Consider the following 21,141-nt stretch of genomic DNA (forward strand, 5'->3'; position numbering starts at 1 on the left):
AGTGCCGGTTGGCCGACTCCTGAAATTTTCATTTTCGAGTTTCAGAACTGAAGTCTTCAACTAAAGCTAAGTACCCCGTTGGGAAAACTTTTTCTTTCTCTAAACCAATGTCAGTAAAAGTCAGTAATTGTATTTCTTGTGGAAAGCAAATAACTCATAAAGATTTTCATTCATACTGTATTCCTTGCCTAGGCCCTGACCACAACGTACCTCGCTGTCGGTTTTGTGCCTTATTTAAGCCACAAACTATTCATCGTTGGTACATTTTTGCTTCTAAATATTTTGGTACTCGGTTCAGTTATCCAGATATGTCTTCGGTAAGCCACCACGACTACCGATATTCCAAAAAAACACAAAGATAAAGACAGAGACAGGCCGCCTAGGTCCAAAGCTGCCGACAACGCTTCTCCTAAGCTAGTTGCCAGTTCGCCGGTACTCTGAGGCGCTTTCACAGCCCCTGATACCCGTTACTTCAGATTCACAGGCCTCTGCTGAGACCCATTTGGAGTCCGGTATGCCGCGAGATGCTTCAGCGGTGGAACCTGCGGATGTTTCTATCTTGGATGGGTCAGGAGCCGCTGTGCATGCACCAGCTTCTGAGGGTGTATTCAGGCTTACTGATTTGCATATTAAACCAATGCCATCTTCTTCTTCTTCTAGGTCTAAAACTCGAACCATGCCTAGGAAACCGACGCCCAGACTGCATGGTCAGGCCTGTATGCCTAAAAAACAAATGATAATGGCTGAAGACCTTATTACTTTAATCAGGGGAAGCCAGCCTTCCCCCTCGAAGAGACCTAGGACTGAATTTGTTTATGATTCTTCTGACCAGGATTCTGAAATTTCTGTCTCCTCTGATGACCAGGATTTACCCTTCAGTACCTATTAGGATTCTGATGCAGAGGACTCTATTCCCTCTGCTTCTCCCCCAGAAGATTTTTCTTTTGGTGAAACCTTGCATACTCTTAGGGAGCATTTTCACTGAGAAAGCCAGGATTACTCTGATTCTAAAAAGAGGCTTAGAGATTTCTTACTCCTGCCCCAACACAGGCCTTTAGCTATCCCTCCTGTGCTGGACATTGTTGACAATGCCTTTTCGGAATCTAGCTTGGCCCCTGACTCTTTACCTCCTGCTCCTAGAAAACCTGATAGATACTACAGGGTTCCTAATTCTCACAAGTTCCTTTTTAAAAATCCTACTGCGGATCCTGAGACCATTTCACAGGGACCCAAGGGTATTAAGGCTACTACTGCCAAAAATCCTACCCCCTCTGATAGAGATTCCTGGACCCTGGATAGATGGATGCTCCCTTAAATCAGGACCACCTGTTTGGCAACAAAGCAGAAGAAGTTATTAAAAAGATGGAGGAAAAAGCTAAATCTATGCAAATTGTTAAAGATTTCTTACAAGTGCAGCCTCCTAGATTTAGTAGGCATTGGCCCTCAAAAAATTAGTCCTTTCCTGCCTCTTCCCAGCCTTCTCGGTTAAAACACTGAACCAGCAGAACATCTAGGCTTCAGTCCCAGGGCACTCACAGGACTAAGCAGTGGGAGGCTCCCACTTCCAAATCAGGGAGTAGTAAGACTCCCCCTATGGTAAGCTGTCTCAAGGACTTAACTTTAAAACTTCCAAGCACTTAAACTGACTGCTCCTTTAGGGGGAAAGATTGCTCTGCAAGCAAAAAACTGTGAACTCATTACCCAGGACAAATGGGTTTTAAACGTAGTTTCCCATCTATACAGATTTCACTTCCACACGTTACCAAGCCCAAACTGTTGGCCAGATCTACCCCCAAATCAGCGGGCAGAGGCTCAAAAGCAAGTACTCTCTGTCTTAAGATTAAAGGCTATTCAGACTGTACCAGAAGAGGAAAAGGGACTAGGTTTCTACTCAAGACTTTTCCTGGTACCCAGAAAAGATAATTCATGGCATCCTATCCTGGACCTGTCTATCCGAAACACCATTTTGGTGATTTCAAAATTCAAGATGCTAACACTTCACCAGTTGCTTCCTATGGTAGGCAAAGATGCCTGGTTGGCAACACTGGATTTAAAGGAAGCCTACCTGCAAATACCAATCGGGGAATCTTGCAGAAAATACCTATGCTTCAAAGCAGGCTGCATGCAGTATCAGTTCTCTGCACTGCCCTTTGGCTTATCTACTGTGCCCAGGGTATTCACAAAGTGCCTAACTCCAGTCATTGCATTTTGCAGGCAAAGAAATATTCAAATATACCCATACCTGAACGATTGTCTAATTCAGGCAGAAAGCCAGGACATACTTCTGAATCATCTGGCATTTGTACAAAAAAAAACTTGTCTGGGGTACACTATAAACAAAAAGAAATCACAGCTGGTACCCTGTCAACAAATTATATTCCTGGGAGCAAGCTTGAACACAACTTCCTCATGCCAGAGAAACAAATTCATTTGACAACTTACTTCAAACTAGTGGCCACAACAACCCTGCTATCTGCAAGGCAAATACTGCAAGCCTTGGTGTTCATTGCCTCGTGCATTCTACTAATTCCATATGCAAGACTGCATATGAGGAAACTACAGTGGTTTCTAAAAAGCCTATGGTGTCAACATTCTCAGGATCTAGAAGCAATGATTCCTATCATACCTTGCCTATGGTTAGAATTCCTTTGGTGGGCAGAGGCCTGCCACCAAAACAAGGGACTACCATTCACTCTACCCCCTGCCACCCATACCCTAACAACAGATGCATCAGACTATGTATGGGGGGGGGCTCACTTGGCAGGGAAGTGCATTCACGGCAAATGGAACCCAAGTCAAATGCACCTATATATCAATCAAAAAGAAGTGTTAGCTGTACAGAATGCTCTGACAGCCTTCAAGGACCACATTCTTCCAGGACAATTAATGGTAAAGACAGACAACACCACTGTTATGTGGTACATAAACAAGCAGGGGGGGTACCCATTCTTACCCCCTCTGCAGACTAGCCATGGCTATGTGGAAAACAGCCTTGAGCTACCAAGTGCATCTACAGGCTCAGGTCCTGCCATGAAAACTAAATACACTGGCAGACGAACTAAGCAGAAATTTCATGGACCCACATGAGTGGAAACTGAAACCAAAGATTTTCAACATGTTGATCAATAAATGGGTGATCCCGGATATAGACCTGTTTACCTCCCCCCAGAACTACCAATTGGACAAATTCTGCACAAGGACTCCCCACAAACAAGCTTGGAGAGTGGATGCTCTGTCCTTCAGCAAAATCTATCAGTTTATGCCTTTCCTCCTTTGCCTCTCCTCTCCAAAGTACTACTAAAGATCAAACAGGACAAACCAAGGATGATACTGATTGCACCAGATTTGCCATGTCAACACTGGTACCCCCTTTTGCGCAGTGTGTCACAGATGGCCCCATGGCACCTACCTCAGACCCCTACCCTGCTGTCTCAGCAGGAGAGCCAGATTCTGCACCCCCAGCTTCAAACCCTGAACTGACCGCCTGGCTAATTACCTAAACTCTCTGTTACCATCCATCAGTAAACAAGTGTTGGATTTCATTTTGGAGGCAAGGAGGCCTAGTACTAGAAAATCTTATGCTGAAAAATGGAAAAGATTCTGTGCCTGGAACCAAACTCGGCCACAACAGCACCCAATTTACCTCAGATTCTTCAGTACTTAACTGAGATGCTTCATAAGGGCCTTTCCTTTTCCTCCATCAAAATTCATGCCTCAGCTATTTCAGCTCATTACAACACAGAACCACCCCTCTTTTCTCACCCACTGCTCAAGCAGTACCTCGGAGGGGCCAAAAACTTAAGACTATCTAGGAGAGCCCCAACTCCAGCCTGGACCTTCATTTTGTATTGGGAAAAATTCACTCTTCCTCCTTTTGAGCCAGCTGCAACTGCAGAGTTAAAATTCCTTTCTTGGAAAACAGCTTTCCTTTTAGCAATCACTTCAGCAAGAAGGGTATCTGAATTACAGGCCCTTATGGCAGTGGAGTCTTTCATCATCTTTCATGCAGACAGGGTGTCCCTCAGGACCAGTCCCTCTTTCATGCCCAAGGTAGTATCTAGTGTGGCTCTTAATCAGACCATTCATTTGCCAACCTTCTTTTCTAATCACAGAACAAAGGGGAATGGATACTGCACTCCTTGGGTGTGCACAGACAACTTAGATTTTACTAGGACAGGACTAAACCTCTAAGGAAAAATGAACAACTGCTGGTGGCATTTGCTGCAGGGGCAGATTCAAAGCAAACCATTTCTAAATGTATAGGCCATTGCATTCATTTCTGCTGTAAGCACCATGGAAAACCCATCCCACCGGGGATTAGACCCCATTTAACCAGGGCTGCATCTACCTCTACAGCCTTTCTCAGAGGAGTCCCTACCAGAGACATCCTAGAAGCTGCTACCTGGAGTTCTGTACATACTTTCACCAAGCATTACCATGTGCCATTTTTCTCAAAATTCAGAGCTGGATTTGCCATTGTGGTCTTGCAGGGCCTTATAGCTGGTCCTAATGCTATCTAAATTCCTCCTCCCATCCCTAGCTTTGGGAATGTACCCAGATGTGATAACTGCAGCAGTGAAACACGAAGAAAATAGTACAGTTGTGTACACTTTCCATAAATGTAGATGTTCGAGTGCATTCACTATTGCAGTCCTGGTTACCCTCCCTCCAGCCCCCTGACTTCCTTTGGCTTTACCTCTATTCTCCTTTACTGTACTTAAAAGCTTTTTGGTGCATTTGCTTTTTTGTTGGAGGTATAACCTTGGATATATATATATATATATATATATATATATATATATATATATATATATATATATATATATTTAATTGCTTCCCATTAAGGGGGGCACCTGATATCTGGGGCAAGAAAAACTGATGTAATGGCATCGGCTGCATGCTTTATACCACTGACAACCTGATGTCACGGAAGATGAGACAGCAACCGAAGCAGGACCCAAGACTTTGATAATCAGGCCGACTGAGGGCTACTGCAAGCAGATAACCCAAATGTGATGACTGCAACAGTAAATAGACTCAAACATCTACATTTATGGCAAGTGTACACAACTGTACTTTAGGTGGTTACTTAAGGGAACTCTACATGCCTTCCACTTTTTGTTTTTTCTCCCCCAGTACCTTGCCCACTGGCTGTCAGAGCTGTACCCTACTAGCTCATTTGTTCCTCAGGGTCAAGAGCCATGCATTCCTCACTTGGATTTCAACCCCCAACTCATTATTTTCCAATCAGGGGCCTGATTGTACTTTTTCTTATTTTGCTGAAGTTGAAAGTTGAGAAAGATCAGACCTATTTAAGGATCCTACAGAGGTCTTTGTCAGCAGCTGAGTTAAAATGTTTATATGTGTGGGGAATGATTTACTTGCTGCCACCCACAGCAACTTTGATTCAGCAGTGCATGCACTTAATAGTGTGAGCCTGCCCTGCCCAATTTTATGCATTTCAACCTACTCTCCAGTAGATGCTCTGCAGTAGATGTCACCAGTAACCTTTCCTTCCCCAGGATAGGAGAGCTGGCATCTGCCGCTCAAGCCTATTCTTGCCCCTCCAGCACTTGTGCATTTAATTGAGCACAGGTTACTTGGATTTTAGTCAGACCTTCATTCCTCTGTGCGGTCGAGCTATGTTCATCCTGCTGTAAAAACATTTTATCTCTATGGGTCCTAAAAGTTATGACTGACAGGTTTATGTATTCCCTTTTCAGACAAGCTGGTTCAGAGACATTGAAGTTAATTTCTTGGAAAATGCTTTCTCTGATAACCTTCCCCTTCTGCTTGTAAGCTGTCAGAGTTTCAGGCCCCCAAATGTGGGAGCCATATTTGACATTTCACAAGGACTGTGTATCTGTTAGATGCATCCACATTTCTTTTCAGAAATGGTGTCTGAGGTTTCCTTATTCCAGTCAATCTCTGTGATTTTTTAAATGGTGACAGAAACCATGGGAAAATGAATTTTTCACACACTCTAGACCTGTGTTTTCAATTCAGGTTTTAACTGAAATAAATACATACATTTTAGTCTTCACTGCATCATGGTTAGATGGGGGGGGGGGGGGCAAGCTGTTGCCAAGCAAATATATTCAGTGGACTACATACTGTATTACTTTTTATCATTAAGCAGCAGACCATTTGTTGGAAAATGCTGCTGTTAAAAAATACCCTGCCAGTTACATAAAGGCATGGTCCACATTCTGCAGACCATTGTGTGTGTCAGCCACTTGGTTATCATTTCGCACCTTCACAAGGTGTTAGCGCTTGAATCATAATCGCCTTAGTTCAGCTTGCTTTTGTAATTCAGAAGTCCACCTTCTCCACTTGGCTGTCCTTTAGCTCGGGTCAGCTTGGGGAATTTACTGTTTCAGCCATAGGGCAGCCTCTGATGTTAGAGGTAACAGGTGATTTTTTTGTCTTTCAAGCATTCTGTTGCTTTTCACCTGTTTGATGCCCCCTCCATTTAGTTGCTTATTTTGTAGTTTACTGCTGGCAAATATTTGTTTAGTTATCCTTGAAAACTAGGCAGCTGCCTTTTTTTTTTTTGTTGTGTTTGGTCAATGGCTTGGGGTGAATTGGTGGGCAGAGCAGCAGGGCATTCTGCCCTACTGTAACATATTCCAGTGTGCATCAGAGTATGGGGCATATGCACTCCGAGTGCATGAATTTCTGAAAAAAAAGTGAATTTGAGTGGAAGAAAAGATAAATTCAAGCACAGATATGTTGAGGAGGATTCTTGCATAGATCATTTGATATGGTAAGAATACATCTGCTATTTCCAACTGTGTCTCATCTGGTCCTGGAGCCCACATAGCAGCTGTCTCACTGCTGAGAATGGGAGCCAGGATGGATCTACTGCATTTTCTTAGTAAACAGATGTTCCCATTATCGTATCTCCTGGTAGTCTTTTGTAAGGGGAGTAATGCATGAAAGCTTGCACAGAAACTGACAGATATGTGCGGAATTTCAGTAGGTTGCTTAACAAGAATGTCACCATCCTATTTCTTTTATTGCTAATTGCATGGCATCTCGTACAGTGTAAGCCTAATGGCAGAGTTTCTTTACTGACTGTGGAGGCAGTTTTAAAATTGCTCTTATGGCCCTTAGAGCAGAGGAGAATGCATCATTGCTGTCTTAAGAATTCCTGTAGATGCATCTTGCCTGGAATATGTTACCACACAGACTAATTGGGTTTCTAGATGTTCCTCTGCTGGACTCATTTTGTAAAAGTATATTGCCTTATAGTTTTCTGTAAGTAAGTTTTATGATCGTCTATTATATTATAGATTAGATAAGAGATTAAGAGCTGTACTTCATAACCTCTGGCAATCAGTCTAAGAACCTTCATTTCCTAAAATAGTATTAGACTAGTAATTATTTAAGTTTGGACTGATATTGTCAGGATGGGGAGAAGGGCTCATCTGACAAGTTGGAAGAGCATGCCCTGTTCTTTGCTTGCTTATATTCTGTTTATATTCCTTTTATTTTGATGAAAGAACTTTTAAGGTAATTTTTTTTGTAAATGCTGTTTGAAAAGTTGTCTCTTGGCCTGTGTTATGGCTGAAACAGGTCTTTGGATTAGGTTATCTACCCAGTTATCAAAGGTAGATAATAAAATATGAAGGCCGGATTGCCATGCATCTCACATCACTGCATGAATGGATCTGGTGTAGATATTAACGCAGAAATAACTTGGTATATAGATGGTAGCACAATACTTTGTAGAAGGTAGGTTGGCATGTTGCCTTAGTGGCATAGAAGAATAAAGCCCTGTGTCCCAACTGGCACAAGTTTGATTAACAACTTAGGAGTTTAATGGTGAGGCAGAGTGGATGGCTATGCCTATCCACGGTGGATGAGAATGTGAAAGGCATCTCTCTAATGATAGCAAATTGTGGAGCATGAAGACAGAGAGGAGTGACTGCCATGTAAGCCTCCCCACAGTCACTTCTCCTTTTCTGCCAAGCCAGACGCTGTTATTAGCTCATTAGAAGAGGGAGATTGAGCTCAGAAAAAAACAGGCTGAAAGGAGGATCATGCCGAAGGTGCTGTCCACTGTGCTCCCAGGATACTGCTCATCCATTTCTCTTCTCACCCCACAGCAGTTCTTAAACTGGGGAATAGTACCAAATGCGGGCCATTCCCAGCCAGTAACCCCAAAAATTGGAAGGTGGGGAGTCTAGTACCAGGGTTAGGATTCGGGGCAGTAGGGGATGATACTTGAGAGTGGGTGATCAGAGCTGTAGCCTGAAAGAAAAAAATCAGTTGATATGGAGAGTTTTTATATGTTCACAGACAAATTCTAGGTTATTAGTCTGCAGACTATTACAAGCCTAGCCAAAAACTAGAGGTCAGAATCATACCATTTGCCTAGTATCTCTGAGGTAAAGACCTTAACCGTTATGCTAACCCCTGAGATTTAGAACTGACAAGTAATTTCTAAAATAGGAGATGGAAGATTCACATTCATATCTTCTACCATTTTCATTATGGACTGCCAATAAAGTAGTAAAGCAATGGAAAGTGTTATTTTCAAATGCCTACTGATGAGAGCAACCACGATAGCTCTCTTGTGCATGGCACACAGATGGACATTGCAAATTATTAACTAAATGTAGACTGACTGAAAGACTGAGCCATTAGTCTGTTATGGGAGGATGTAGTGTGGCCAAGGTCACTCATGCACGCATTCATGCTTTTGTAGCTGCCTAGTCATGGTCTAAAAGGAAGATTGTGTTGCTAACCCATTTGTGGGTTTAGAGACACAAAAACGTTCGTGTAAATGTCTCTTGTGCGACGAGAAGACTTGTACTGGGAGAGAAGAAAACGTTATTTCACCTTCCTTGCTGGTTGTGTAACTGCTGTTTGTGAATGTTTAGGCTGAAACCAGTATAGAAAAGATGATTCCCGGCATTTTAGCTTTTGTGGTCTGTGTCAAGTCACCCTTGAGTTTGATATAGCAGTTTGGGGTGTTTTTGGTCATTTTCATGTCATCAGGATTTAGGAGAGATAAGTTTCTTCTTGCACTGTAGAAATATTTTTTGTTGTAAATGAGTTACGGTTTGCATCTGTCCATTGTGTCAGACATTTGGGTAGATCCTGACACCTGCATCAGATGCAGCATAGTAACCTATAAAGTAGTAGAATGCCTAGACTTGTGTGATTGCGCATCGGTTAATACTATGCATATTTTTGAAGATGCTGGATGATTTTTAACTTTTTTTTTTTTTTTTACAGACTACTGGTTAATTATAATGTTGCATTTGATTGTTTCACAGAAATGTCATACAGGCTGACATATCCATATAGGTGCTACATTTTGAGCACCCCAGACAAAAGAAAAACAAACTAATCAAGCCTTTTTCAACATGTGTGTTGCCTAATAAAGTGGGGCCTAGTGCCTAGACTAGACAGCCTTTGTTTATGCCTTGAAATACCGAAATGCAATATAGGAATGAGTTTTAAGTATGGTCATCAAGCAGTGCAAAACAAATATCCATTACCCTAGAATGACAGCACAGCAAGGAATGTGGAATTTCTAATATGACTTGGGGAACAGACTATGTAATGTGTTATAAAATGCTGTGGTTACCTCCTGCAGAATACCAGATGGCCCAGTGCCCAGAGCAGTTGTAGGCCAGCAGAGGTGAATATTTATTTTCTCATGAACAAAAAATGCAATTATGGAAGAGTTCCAGATTATATGTTTGCCCGTATCAGGAGCCATATAAGATATCAGATTCTGATTACAGGGGTTGGTTTTTGTTTCTGTCCTTTACAGTCTGCTCAATAGGAGCAGAGTTATTGGAGTTTATAAGTTATGGATTAGCATAGTTTGGGTGATGGGGTCCAGTCAGTAAAACCTTACTCTCTTATTTGATAACTTGTAAATCACATAGCATTTGGGTTGCGGACCTCATACTAGATTAGTACCATTTACTGTGTTCATATATCAGCATAATTCACAATGCCTTACCTAACCTCTCATAAACTCAGTACAACTATTGGTATGTAAGTGAAAAAATGTAAATTGAATGTAGTTATGCAAATGTAAAACCTTTTTTAAAAATGAATGTAAATATTCTTTTTGTAAATATACTGTACAGTGTGGAGCTTTTCTCCTTATGACCCTGCTGAGAAGGGTCTGTAGGGTCTGTTAATCCAGTCAGGCTAACTCAGTCAAAAATGCAAATAAATAATTAATGTAATGCACAGTACGTTGAACTGCAGCCTGTTTTCAAAACTCTTCCATCTAATTGTCCAGTTTGAGATGTATGGAAATGCTCAACAAGTCTGGCATTGCTGTGTAGTAATTCATAATTCATACTACTGTCAAGAACAAGTGTCAAAACGCAATCCTGTATCTTTGTACCTTCATTTTATTTTTAATTTTATATGCTCATTATCCAGGGTAGTGAACTTATTCAGTCAAACCCATTCGACCGCAATCTAGGAGCACTTTTTAGTTAATGTGACTTGCTCAGAGTCACACTGATGGCATAGAAGTTACTGCAGTGTCCTTCAGAAAATCCTAGTCGAATGCTGCTTTGTAGGTCTACAGATGCTGTGCCCTATATATATTTAGTGATTAAAAAGAAACTCTTACAAACTTAATTCTGTGATTTAAAAACTTGTCTGCAATTTAATAACATCAGATCATCTTTGTACAGTAAGTATAGAGTAACACACAAACGGTGATGATGCAGTGAACTGTGTAGCTTATGCACTGCTTGTTTTTTTCTTTGGTAAGGATACTTGGGTTCAGTTTTTATTTCATAGTTTTAATACTGAGTCAAAGTATAATACATTTAAGCAAAAAGATGTGATTTGGTGCATTGTCATGTATGCAGTCAACATTCCAGATGCAAGAACAGGCATGTAAGAAAACTGTGAGGCTGGAGCATTCACAATTGCATGATCTCTGTTTTTGTGATCTAGATTGATTCACTGGTTCAAGGATTAATTCAGACTCTTACTACAGTTACAGTTAGTAATGTACTTTAAGGTACAAGTTTTGTAGAATGTTATTGAAGATCATCTTAAGCCAGACATTTTAGTTGCTTAAAAGAAGGGATGAGGCAAGCCCTCCAAGAATCCTTAAAAAATACACGCATTGAAACAGACTTGTTTTCATGACTTATGTACAGAACTGCGTTAGGAAACGAGTTGTAAAGTTTTTGTACAGTGAATTGTGTTTCAAAACAACCACTGATTTTGCCTTAAAGAATAAACAGATGCTGTCAGATCTGCACTTGGTTCTCCTATGTGGATGTTCTTAATAAAGTTCGATCTTTTTATGGATTTATATATTACATTTCTTTTGTTTTGCACACTGATTTCTTACCATTGGTTATGCAGGACCTAGTAGCATACCTACTATTCTGTAAAGTAGGAATGCACTCCTTTTACTGGCTTTGCACTGTTTTGTAAGGTCTCTGTTATGATTTCTGATACCCACAGTTTGAAAATTATGAATGAAGTAGACAGGAGTAGAAAAGAAAAAAATGTCTTTCATCTAGTTTGTGTGAATTGTCTTGAGAAATGTAATTTGCATTAGCTTTGTTTACACCCATTATTGCTTGCCGTTTACTTTTAATTCTTTTCTATGCCTGTAAGAAAGTTTAGGATATGTCTGCTCCATACAGGAATTACTATTAAAACATAGTTCTGTATTTCCAGCACTTTTTGAATACACAGAAATTCAGATAAGTATGATTTTGTAAAAAATGACAACTTTTGATTTACTGAGCTTTAGAGACTGAACTGTTTAATCATATAAAACTTCAACATATGCATACATTAAAGGTTGGCAGAGTAAATGACTATGTTCCTTTTAGTTGCTGAAGTGCTGCTGTTCCATTTCAGAATTTTTCCTTTTTTGTAGATGTTCAAGTATTTCTTACTTCCAGTCTAGTCCTTGAAGATGAAGTACTCCATTAATCTATCACCCTCTCTGTAAAACAGGTGTCCTTTTATTCCATTTAAAATAAATTCCTTGCATTTTACCAACCATGTTTGCTCCTTCTATCTGTTTTTCCTGTTAAATCCAAACCACCCACTTCACTCCTCATGGTCTTCCACTGTCTGTCATTCCTTTTGCTGCTCTCCTTCACTGTTAACAAATCAGGTTTTTAAACATTCTTCTTACATGCATCTTCCCACACTCCACATTGTTTTGGCCACTATTTAGTGTACCTTCAGTCTGCAAGGCCTTCAAAACTATGTAGAGTACTCTATAAAATGCATAAGGATATTTTAATGTAATAGCAAGATAACATCCTCTTTCCTTCAAAACTGAAATACTTTGCTGTAAAACCTGGCATATCAGCCTTAGCAGCTACCTCCTTCACACACTTCATAGCCAAGTTTAGGTATAACCCAGATGTCTAAATGTTAGTTCCATGACATAGAGGCATAATGCATTCACTATAACACAAACAAGTCAAGTTCGATTAGAGGCCTGGACCCTGGGGGAGTTAGCTGGAATGGGGGGTGGGAAGGGTTGGAAGTATAAGCTGAAACCTATCAACCTCAGAGTTAAAGACAGCCCTGATATTAGCCCATTGCACTTCCACCCCATTGGTGAAAAGTAACATGTGCCAAGAATGTACGGCATAAAAAGACAGTTCCATAATGGTTGCTTGTTATTATTGCACCATGATTCTAATCACTGTCCAGTAGTTAGTGGACAACAGGGATTAAAAAAAAAAGCAAAAAATTACTTTTTTTTGTTTATGTGAACTCATGCCCCCCCCCCTCCAAAAAAACACACACACCTGTAACAATGAGTTTCCGACCTTGCTCAGCATTTCTAAATTTGTAGATTGCTTCCATCACCAGGCTCTAATTTTTTTGTCAACTTCCTCCACTGTTATTGGGTTCCTGCCTTCCAGTCATTGCCTTCTTCAGTTTTCTTGTCCTGTGCATTCTGGATGGGACCTTTTCATGACCAATTGCCAAGTAATTGTTCTTCTCCAAGTAGGAAAGTCTCAAGCTGTTTGTGAACATTGGTTGACAATGTGTTTTCAGCTGGAGTCACTGTCGCAGTGTTTTTTTTTTTTTTTTTTTTTTTTTTTTTTATGGAACTGTAACTAACCCCTGAATGTGAACTGCAAGCAAGCCAGCTTGCCTGATCCATGCTTTTGTGAGTGCAGGGCTGGGACAGCTGTTTGCATCTCTTGTTGTTTTAAAACATGCTGGTTATTTCCTGGTTGCCACCATAGAGCAGTTAGACAGTGGGTAATCCCTTACCTATCCTTTAAGATGGCTGAGCTGGTATTTGAATGCTTAGACCTAGCTGCTAGTTGTCCCTCATGAGCTGTCTAGCATTACTGATTACACACTGGAATCAAGTCATTTGCAGAAGTGGACAGTTTGCTATTTTCTTATCAGTATTAGAAGTGCACAAATTCAGTAATACAGCCTGTAACACTGATACTTGAGGAGCTCTGCTCAGTACTCTGAAGAAGGAGATAGTCCAAGCTGAGACAGTTTATACAGGAGTTTACGGTGTGACTAGCTAATTCATAGTTTAGTCTTCCTCTCCATCATTTCAGATTCATCAAGGGTAGGTCCTGCCTGCTTAACCAGGTCGACTTCTTCGAAAAAGTTACTGAGACAATGGATCAGGGCAAAATAGTGCACACTACATATCTAGACCTTACCAAAACATTCACCACCATCCCATATTCTGGTATCATAGGTAAGTTCTCCCAGATAGAGCTAAATCCTTATGTAACTTGTAGCCTAGCAAAATGAATCACAACTAGAACCCAGGAAGATAGGATGGACAGGCTCACAACTCTTTTGGTTCTCTGCACTACCCTTTGCCTTATCTACTGCTCCCAGGGTATTCACCACATGCTTAGCCCCGGCCATTGCCTTTTGCAGACAGAAAAATATACTAATTTATCCTTATCTGGACGACTGCCTCATTCAGGCAGATGGCAAAGAAAAGCCCCTCAAGCACCTCCTCTTTGTCAAAACCATCCTAACCTCCTTAGGGTACACCATCAACTAGAAGAAATCAAGGCAAATACCCTCCAGGAAGATCATTTTCTTGGGAGCACTGCTGGACTCAGCTTCCCAAATGGCCTTCACATCCCCAGAAAAGCAGAGCTTCCTGAATCTTTATTTTACCCAGCTGGCTCCCAGACGTAACCTCACTGCAAGGAAGTTCCTGCAAGCCTTGAGGTACATGGCATCTTGCAACCTTCTAATTCCTCTGGCTAGGCTTCACATGAGAAAACTTCAGTGGTACCTAAAGAACCTTTGGTATCACCACATTCAACCTCTAGAGACCTCTCTACCTCTGATCCCCTGTATAAGGGTCGAGTTTCTCTGGTGGGCAGGGGCCCATGCCAGAACAAGTGTCTTTCCTTCAACCTCCGCCCAACTGGGCCCATTACTACCGACACCTCAGACATAGCTTGGGGCGCTCACTTAGAAGGCAGGTGCATCCAAGGTCTTTGGGATGCCCAGCACCTTCCCTTACACATCAACCAGAAAGAAATGATGGCAGTACAAAAGGCTCTTATATCCTTCGATCCCCATCTCAAGCCAGGGGTTCTCCTTTTCAAAGCAGACAGCACCACATCAACAGACAAGGAGGGACCCAATCTTACCCTCTGTGCAGGCTAGCCATGAACCTCTGGCTGACAGCCTCTTCCATGGGACTACACCTGATAGCACAACATCTACCAGGGATCAATAACACCGTGGCAGACCACTTAAGCAGAAACTTACTGGACTCCCACGAATGGCAACTCCACAGAAAAATCCTTTACAATTCAGTTAGACGTGGGGGACTCTGGAGGTGAATCTCTTTGCTTCGCATCTCTACCTTCATGAAAATGTTTCTGTAGCGTGGAAGGGTGGATGCCTTGACCTTCCCCTTGAACTCCCTTTTTGTGTATGCTTTCCCTCCTTTACTTCTTAGTCCCAAGGTACTAATAAAATAAGGGAGGAGAGACCAAAGGCCAACCTCATTGCTCCAGACTGGCCCAGACAACATTGGTACCCCTTACTGCGCAGCCTGACCTTACAGCCTCCCAGGCAGCTTCCCCTGATTTCAGACCTCTTAACTCAGGTGGTGGTGATGGGGGGGGGGGTGCAGCAGACTTGCAGATTCTCAAACTATCAGCATGGCTAATACTCTAAAGGCAAACAAGGGGCCCCTGTTAAGCAAACAGGTCCTAGACATTATCACAGAGGCCAGAAGGCCCAGCACCAGAAAATCTTATGCAGGAAAATGGAAAAAATTCTGCTCCTGGAGCCAGTCCAGAGGGGGCAATTCCTCACAGCCTTCTGTCCCTCTTATCCTGGACTACCTAACAGAGGTACTTGATAGTGGCCTCTCCTTCTCCTGTATTAAAATCCTTTGATTAAACAATTCCTCAGAGGGACTACTAATATCAGACCTCCCAGAAGGCCACCCACTCCAGCCTGGGACCTGAATTATGTTTTGGAAAAAATACCTGCACCACCCTTCAAACCTGCTGCTTCAGCAGAACTAAGATTCCTCTCCTGGAAGACTGCTTTTCTCCTAGCTATCACCCCAGCCAGAAGGGTTTCAGAACTTCAGGCACTGATGGCCATTGAGCCCTTCATCATCTTCCATGCAGACAAGGTCTCCCTGAGGACTATTCCCTCCTTCCTGCGCAAGGTGGTATGTAGTGTAATTCTCAACCAGGCCATACAGCCACCCACCTTCTTTCCTAACCCTCAAAACAAGGGGGAAAGAACTCTGCACTCACTAGACGTGCACAGACAGCTCAGGTACTGTCTGGACCATACTAAACCCTTCAGGAAAACAGACCATCCACTTGTCAGCTTTGCCCCGGGGGAGAGGGGAAACCCATTTTCAAACAAACCATTTCCAAATGGATATCACACTGTATCCATTTCTGCTACAGATTGCATGGGACCCCCCCCCCCTTTAGTCTAGTAGACCCCATTCCACTAGGGCAGCCTCCATTTCCACAGCATTCCTCAGAGGAGTTCCCACCAGGGGCATACTGGAAGCTGCCACCTGGATTCTGTCCATACCTTTACCAAGCATTACCACCTACCTCTATTTTCTAAGGCTGGGGCAGGGTTTGCCTGTGCAGTTCTGCAGGGCATGGTGACCCATTCCTAGGTCTCTTACTAATCCTACCACTCCTCTACTCACCCTTGGGAATCCTCCCACAGGTGATGACTGCAACAGTGAAACATGAAGAACATAGTACAGTTGTGTACACTTACCATAAATGTAGATGTTCAAGTGTGTATTAGGGTTGCCACCTTTCCAAATGCCCAAAGTGGGACATTTGTGCTACAAACATCAGATTTTGCAGGGCGAAACATACCCACGGCCAGTACAAAGGACAGAACTTCAGTTTTTTGCCTGAATAAAAGTTTATTCTTGTAGCATTTTATTTCCTTAGTCTGTTTCTTATAACATTTAGGTGTTTCAGATACAGAATAACTGTGTTATGCAACTATTACATAAAATATAGAAAATAATTTTGTCCTAAAATCAAAGGACATTTGCCATTTTCTCACATTTTGTGCAGGACACAACTGCTCAAAGAGGGACTGTCCATCGCAAAGTGGGACAGGTGGTAACCCTAGTGTGTATTCACTGTTGCAGTCCTGGTTTCCCACCCTCATTTCCCCTTATATCTTCTTTCTTCAGGGCAACATAAGTTTATAATGATAACTTTTAACCACCATGACCACTTTACTTTATTTACTTTGGCCTCTGAATGGTTAGGGCAAGAAAAACTGATGTAATGGCATCGGCTGCCTTCATTTATAGCACAGACGACCTGATGTCAGACAACAAGTGACAGCAGCCGACGCAGAAATACATTGACTCTGGTATTTGGGCCGGCCGATGGCTACCACAGCAGGGATAACCCACAGGTGATGACTGCAACAGTGAATACACTCTAACATCTACATTTATGGTAAGTGTACACAACTGTACTTTCTACCTCCATTAACTCTAAAAAACAGTTAAATCCCCATCATTATTTTTGTATCTGTAGCAATACTTTGCTTTATTTATTTTAAAAACGTAACTCTTCCCACCGAATTAGCATGCATATGCATTATTAGAAGTCTGACAATTAATTCTACTTTTTATTGTAATGTCTGTAACCAAGCCATTGTTAGGTCTTATTAATATTTTATCCATAACTTTAACAGTTCTTTGTCAGAACATTGCAATGTCTGAGTATCTGTCTGTTCCAGTAGTCCATTCAACAATGGCACAAACTGTTTTTTTTGTTCACTTCTAATTTTTTGCATAGTAACCAGACCATGTTATATTTAATTCCATTACATCAATTAAATGCAAATAACCTTCTGATCTTGCTAACTATTGACATTCAAAGATGCAATGGAAAAATTGTCTAGCCCCTTTGCTTTTAAACTTTTTCCTTGTATCATTTTTATATGTAGTCTAGTTATAATAAAGACTTCATCTTTCAATTTCATCCCCAGTACACAAATCATAACTCTTCGTCCTCCCATTCCCCTTCCATTTTAAGTATCTCACACCTATAACTTGGACAGCCTGCTCAATTTCAGGTAATAGTAAAGTCTTATTCCCCTCTTTTTCTACGTTTTTTCCTGCTGCCGCATTCTCTTCTCAACCTTTAGTTTTTTATCAGTCTCGTTTTCACCTTGGTTTTCAATCACATTGCTTCGTTCAGTATTTTCATTTTCATTATTCACATCATATCTGATAAATACATCTCATTTTCAGTTGGCACACTTTCCTCTCACATTAAATCACTATCAGAGTCCAAATGACCATCTTTTTTTGCATTTTGCTGTATATTTTTTTACATTCAAATGTGCTATGCACATTATCCTCTTTTTGATTACATGTTTTAAATGAAGACTTATTTATAAGTGTTAGTCTTCTCCCTCCCCAAAAAAATGTTTGTACCCAATCCTTCCTCATACTCTTAGCAAACACACATTTGGCAAACAACAAATTGTCTTTAATGTTCATAGTAATCCACACTTCCCACTCCCTGGTCCTTATCTCTCTCTTTCATCTGCAGTCTTTGTAACGTACTTACACTCCACTTATTGTTTGGCAGTTGTCCTAAAATACATCACCACAATCAGCATTATCACTCAAGAATTGTAACCATAACTTTTAATTTGCACAGTCATGTCAGTGTTATAATTCTTCCATGACCTCTTATCCGTATGCACCAGAAACAGTTAAAAAAAAAACTTAAACGGTAACTTGTGGGTTTCAGGTGTAACATCAGCATAAATTTTGTTAGTAATTTGTGTAAGTAAATGAATTTCAGTTCCGTTGAATCCTAATGGCTTATCAGACTTGTCCTGCAAGCATATACCTGCTCATGACTGCTTTCTTCTTTTGCCCATATTCTCTTTAACAGATGCCTGTTCTGCACATTAGCACTCATTTTTTATCATTGTTCTTCTTTCCAGCATCCTCTGCATAAAGTCTTCCCAAGTGATCATCCCTCCTTTGGCTGCAGTCAGTGTACAAACAGCACTACCATTCACACAAGTCACACAAGAAAAAATATCCATAAAAATTTCAGATACTGCTGAAATGCCCTCTGATTTGAGACTCATTGTGAGGAGAAACTTTTCATCAGTGTTGTTCTTTGTCACTTCTCTTACAGTAACTGGTTTGCCTTCAGTGGTTATCTTTTTCTGCGTCTCACCATCCAGTCCTGTACCTGATGTGTTGGGGATGGTGAATGCAGTATGTGAAGCACAGTTGCTAGAGACATAACTCTGCTCGCTTACATTCTTCTCCATCACCCATACAGTCACCTCCACCATGTTAGGTTCTTTCACCTCTGTTCTCCCGTCAGGAAGCCATTTTGACCTTAACGCACATGGCAGCAACCATTCTTATGGTTGCTTTGGAAAGGCTGTGCATGAGGAAGTTGCAGTAATACTTAAGTGCATGTTTTCCTACGTACACTTTTCACAAATGTTTGTCAGCATTACTGCAGGTATTTTTTTTTGTGTGTAATCGGTAATAGGTTGTTGTCATTTTGTTACCAGTACAGGCATCGCAACTTGTTTATTTTCCTGCTATATCAAATATGTTCATCCACATGTTAATTATAAATTTATATTTTACATTTTAGTTCAAGTATATCTTAAAAGTAATCCTCCCAAGAGTATTTTATTGAACTAAAAATGGGTTGACTGTGCAGTATGTAATGACATATAAAGATGAGGTTGAAGTTTATTTTGTTGTAGTAATTCTATTAAATTGCCTGTCTGCTCTTTTTCTGTTTTTAGCAGATAAGAAAATGATGACCTCTGCATCAACAGCTGCAAATCAGCAGCTGTACTCTCAAGGAAGTCCATTCCAGTCTGGGAAAACATTTAGGTATTTTGGTAATCTTTTCCTAAAATGTGTGTGTGTGCGTGCGTTTGAGAATGGAAGGAGCAAAAGTGATGATATATTAATATGAATAATATATTCTTTTTATGCTTCTCGTTTGATGACCCAGCTGTGTTTACCATCCTTGTTTGTAACATGAGTGCATCAGATGTTTAGGTATCTGTCTTTCTTTGTGGACCTCTGCTCACTGCCTGACCAGATTTTCAGGTATGTGAAGGTTTATTTGTGCTAATATCAGTAGTATGCTGCTGCTTTCCCACTTAGCATGACTCTCAGCTGGTTTGCATTTGGTGGAGCTCTCCAATTTTAACTTGTATATCTAGGTCTGCTCTGCTGCCCCAATTTAATGTAAAACTGCTCATATTTCTTCTCATTCTTTGGCTTGATTGTAGAGCTAGTGGGGGCCGTTCTTGAGTGTCTCACATTCAAACAGATCAGTAGTAGGCAAACATGCAATCTAGCACTAATGTAGTCTTTTTGAAAATGTTGGTACTGTGCAGTGTTGAAGACATCACTGTGTTTAATGTGGATCTGGTAAGTATCTTTAGTGCATTTGAGGTAAATATACTACGTATTTTGTGCACATATGAGTGTGTGTCGGTGTGCATTTGCACACCAGCAGAGGACAAAACTCTGCCTCTCAGTAGTCTTTGGTTTTGCTGAAAGGTCCATGATTTTGTCTCATATTTTTGCCTTGATCCTCACAAAATGTTTCATTTTCTGGAAAAATCACTACTGAGGATTACAGTCAGTCAGCAGTGGTAGCAGTCAGTAGAGCTTTTTTTTGTTTGTTCAGAAAATACATGTTGGTGTTGCATTTGTTCTTGTATTAAACTTTCTAAGAGAATTAGACTGATATTTAAAAAAAAATTCCTTTTTGGGCTGCAATCCCCCCAATATATTTTTGACTTAATCTAGAATTTTTGAGCAGAGGAGAGGAATGTTGATTTGTTCATCATAAAATTTGAGATTCTGTTACAAATTGTTGTGAATTGCAGTCACTGAGTAATGATATAAATGTGAGTTTTACAATTTATGTCCTGTAGAAAATGCTAAAGGAAAGCTTGTTGATCTAGAAAAGCAACTTTTAAGTATATAAATGCAATATTGGGTGTCACAGTGGTACCTATGTGCAGAGTCTGCATGCCCTCCCTGTGTTCATGTGGGTTTCCTCCCACATTCCAAAGACATGCAGTAGGTGGATTAGACACTCTAAATTGGCTATAGGTGTGAGTGTGGGTGCGAGTATGCAGTATGGAAGAATAAATAGCTGCAGGGCTAGCCAGCCGGTGATGTGAACCTTGGCTGTAGATGGTTGTCACTGTTGAAGTGACACCCTGACTCCATGAGCAAAGACTGGAAAAATGGGTTACAGGTGGTTTTAAAATCTACTGATGATTTTTGGTCTTTGTCTTAGATTTTTGAGCTAAGGAGTGGAGAGGGCAGAGGGGAGTTCCACACTCACCATTACTCTGAACTGTTGATCCCAAGTATTTAAACTCATCCACTTTCACCACCTCTACTCCTTGCATCCTCACCAGTCCTCTATCCTCCCTCTCATTCACACATATATATTCTGTCTTAGTCCTGCTGACCTTCATTCCTTTTCTCTCTAGAGCATGTCTCCATCTCTCCAGGGTCTCCTCCACCTGTTCCCTACTCTCACTACAGATCACAATGTCATCTGCAAACATCATAGTCCACAGGGACTCCTGTCTGATCTCGTCTGT

The 21,141-nt window shown here is 41.1% G+C and overlaps 1 protein-coding gene across 4 annotated transcripts in view; it reads left to right on the top strand.

Annotated features, from left to right (window-relative positions):
- The window catches only part of ARNT2 (aryl hydrocarbon receptor nuclear translocator 2), a 2,296,360-nt gene that overhangs the window by 1,867,976 nt on the left and 407,243 nt on the right, over positions 1-21,141 (top strand). For all 4 annotated transcript variants that reach the window (XM_044077930.1, XM_044077931.1, XM_044077933.1 and 1 more), the window contains one exon: positions 19,306-19,396. In XM_044077930.1, coding sequence (XP_043933865.1) covers positions 19,306-19,396 — 91 coding nt within the window. The remainder of the gene's footprint in view (positions 1-19,305; positions 19,397-21,141) is intronic.

This window comes from Protopterus annectens, chromosome 7.part0 (assembly GCF_019279795.1).
Source record: "Protopterus annectens isolate FY-2018-M chromosome 7.part0, PAN1.0, whole genome shotgun sequence".
Classification (NCBI taxonomy): domain Eukaryota; kingdom Metazoa; phylum Chordata; order Ceratodontiformes; family Protopteridae; genus Protopterus; species Protopterus annectens.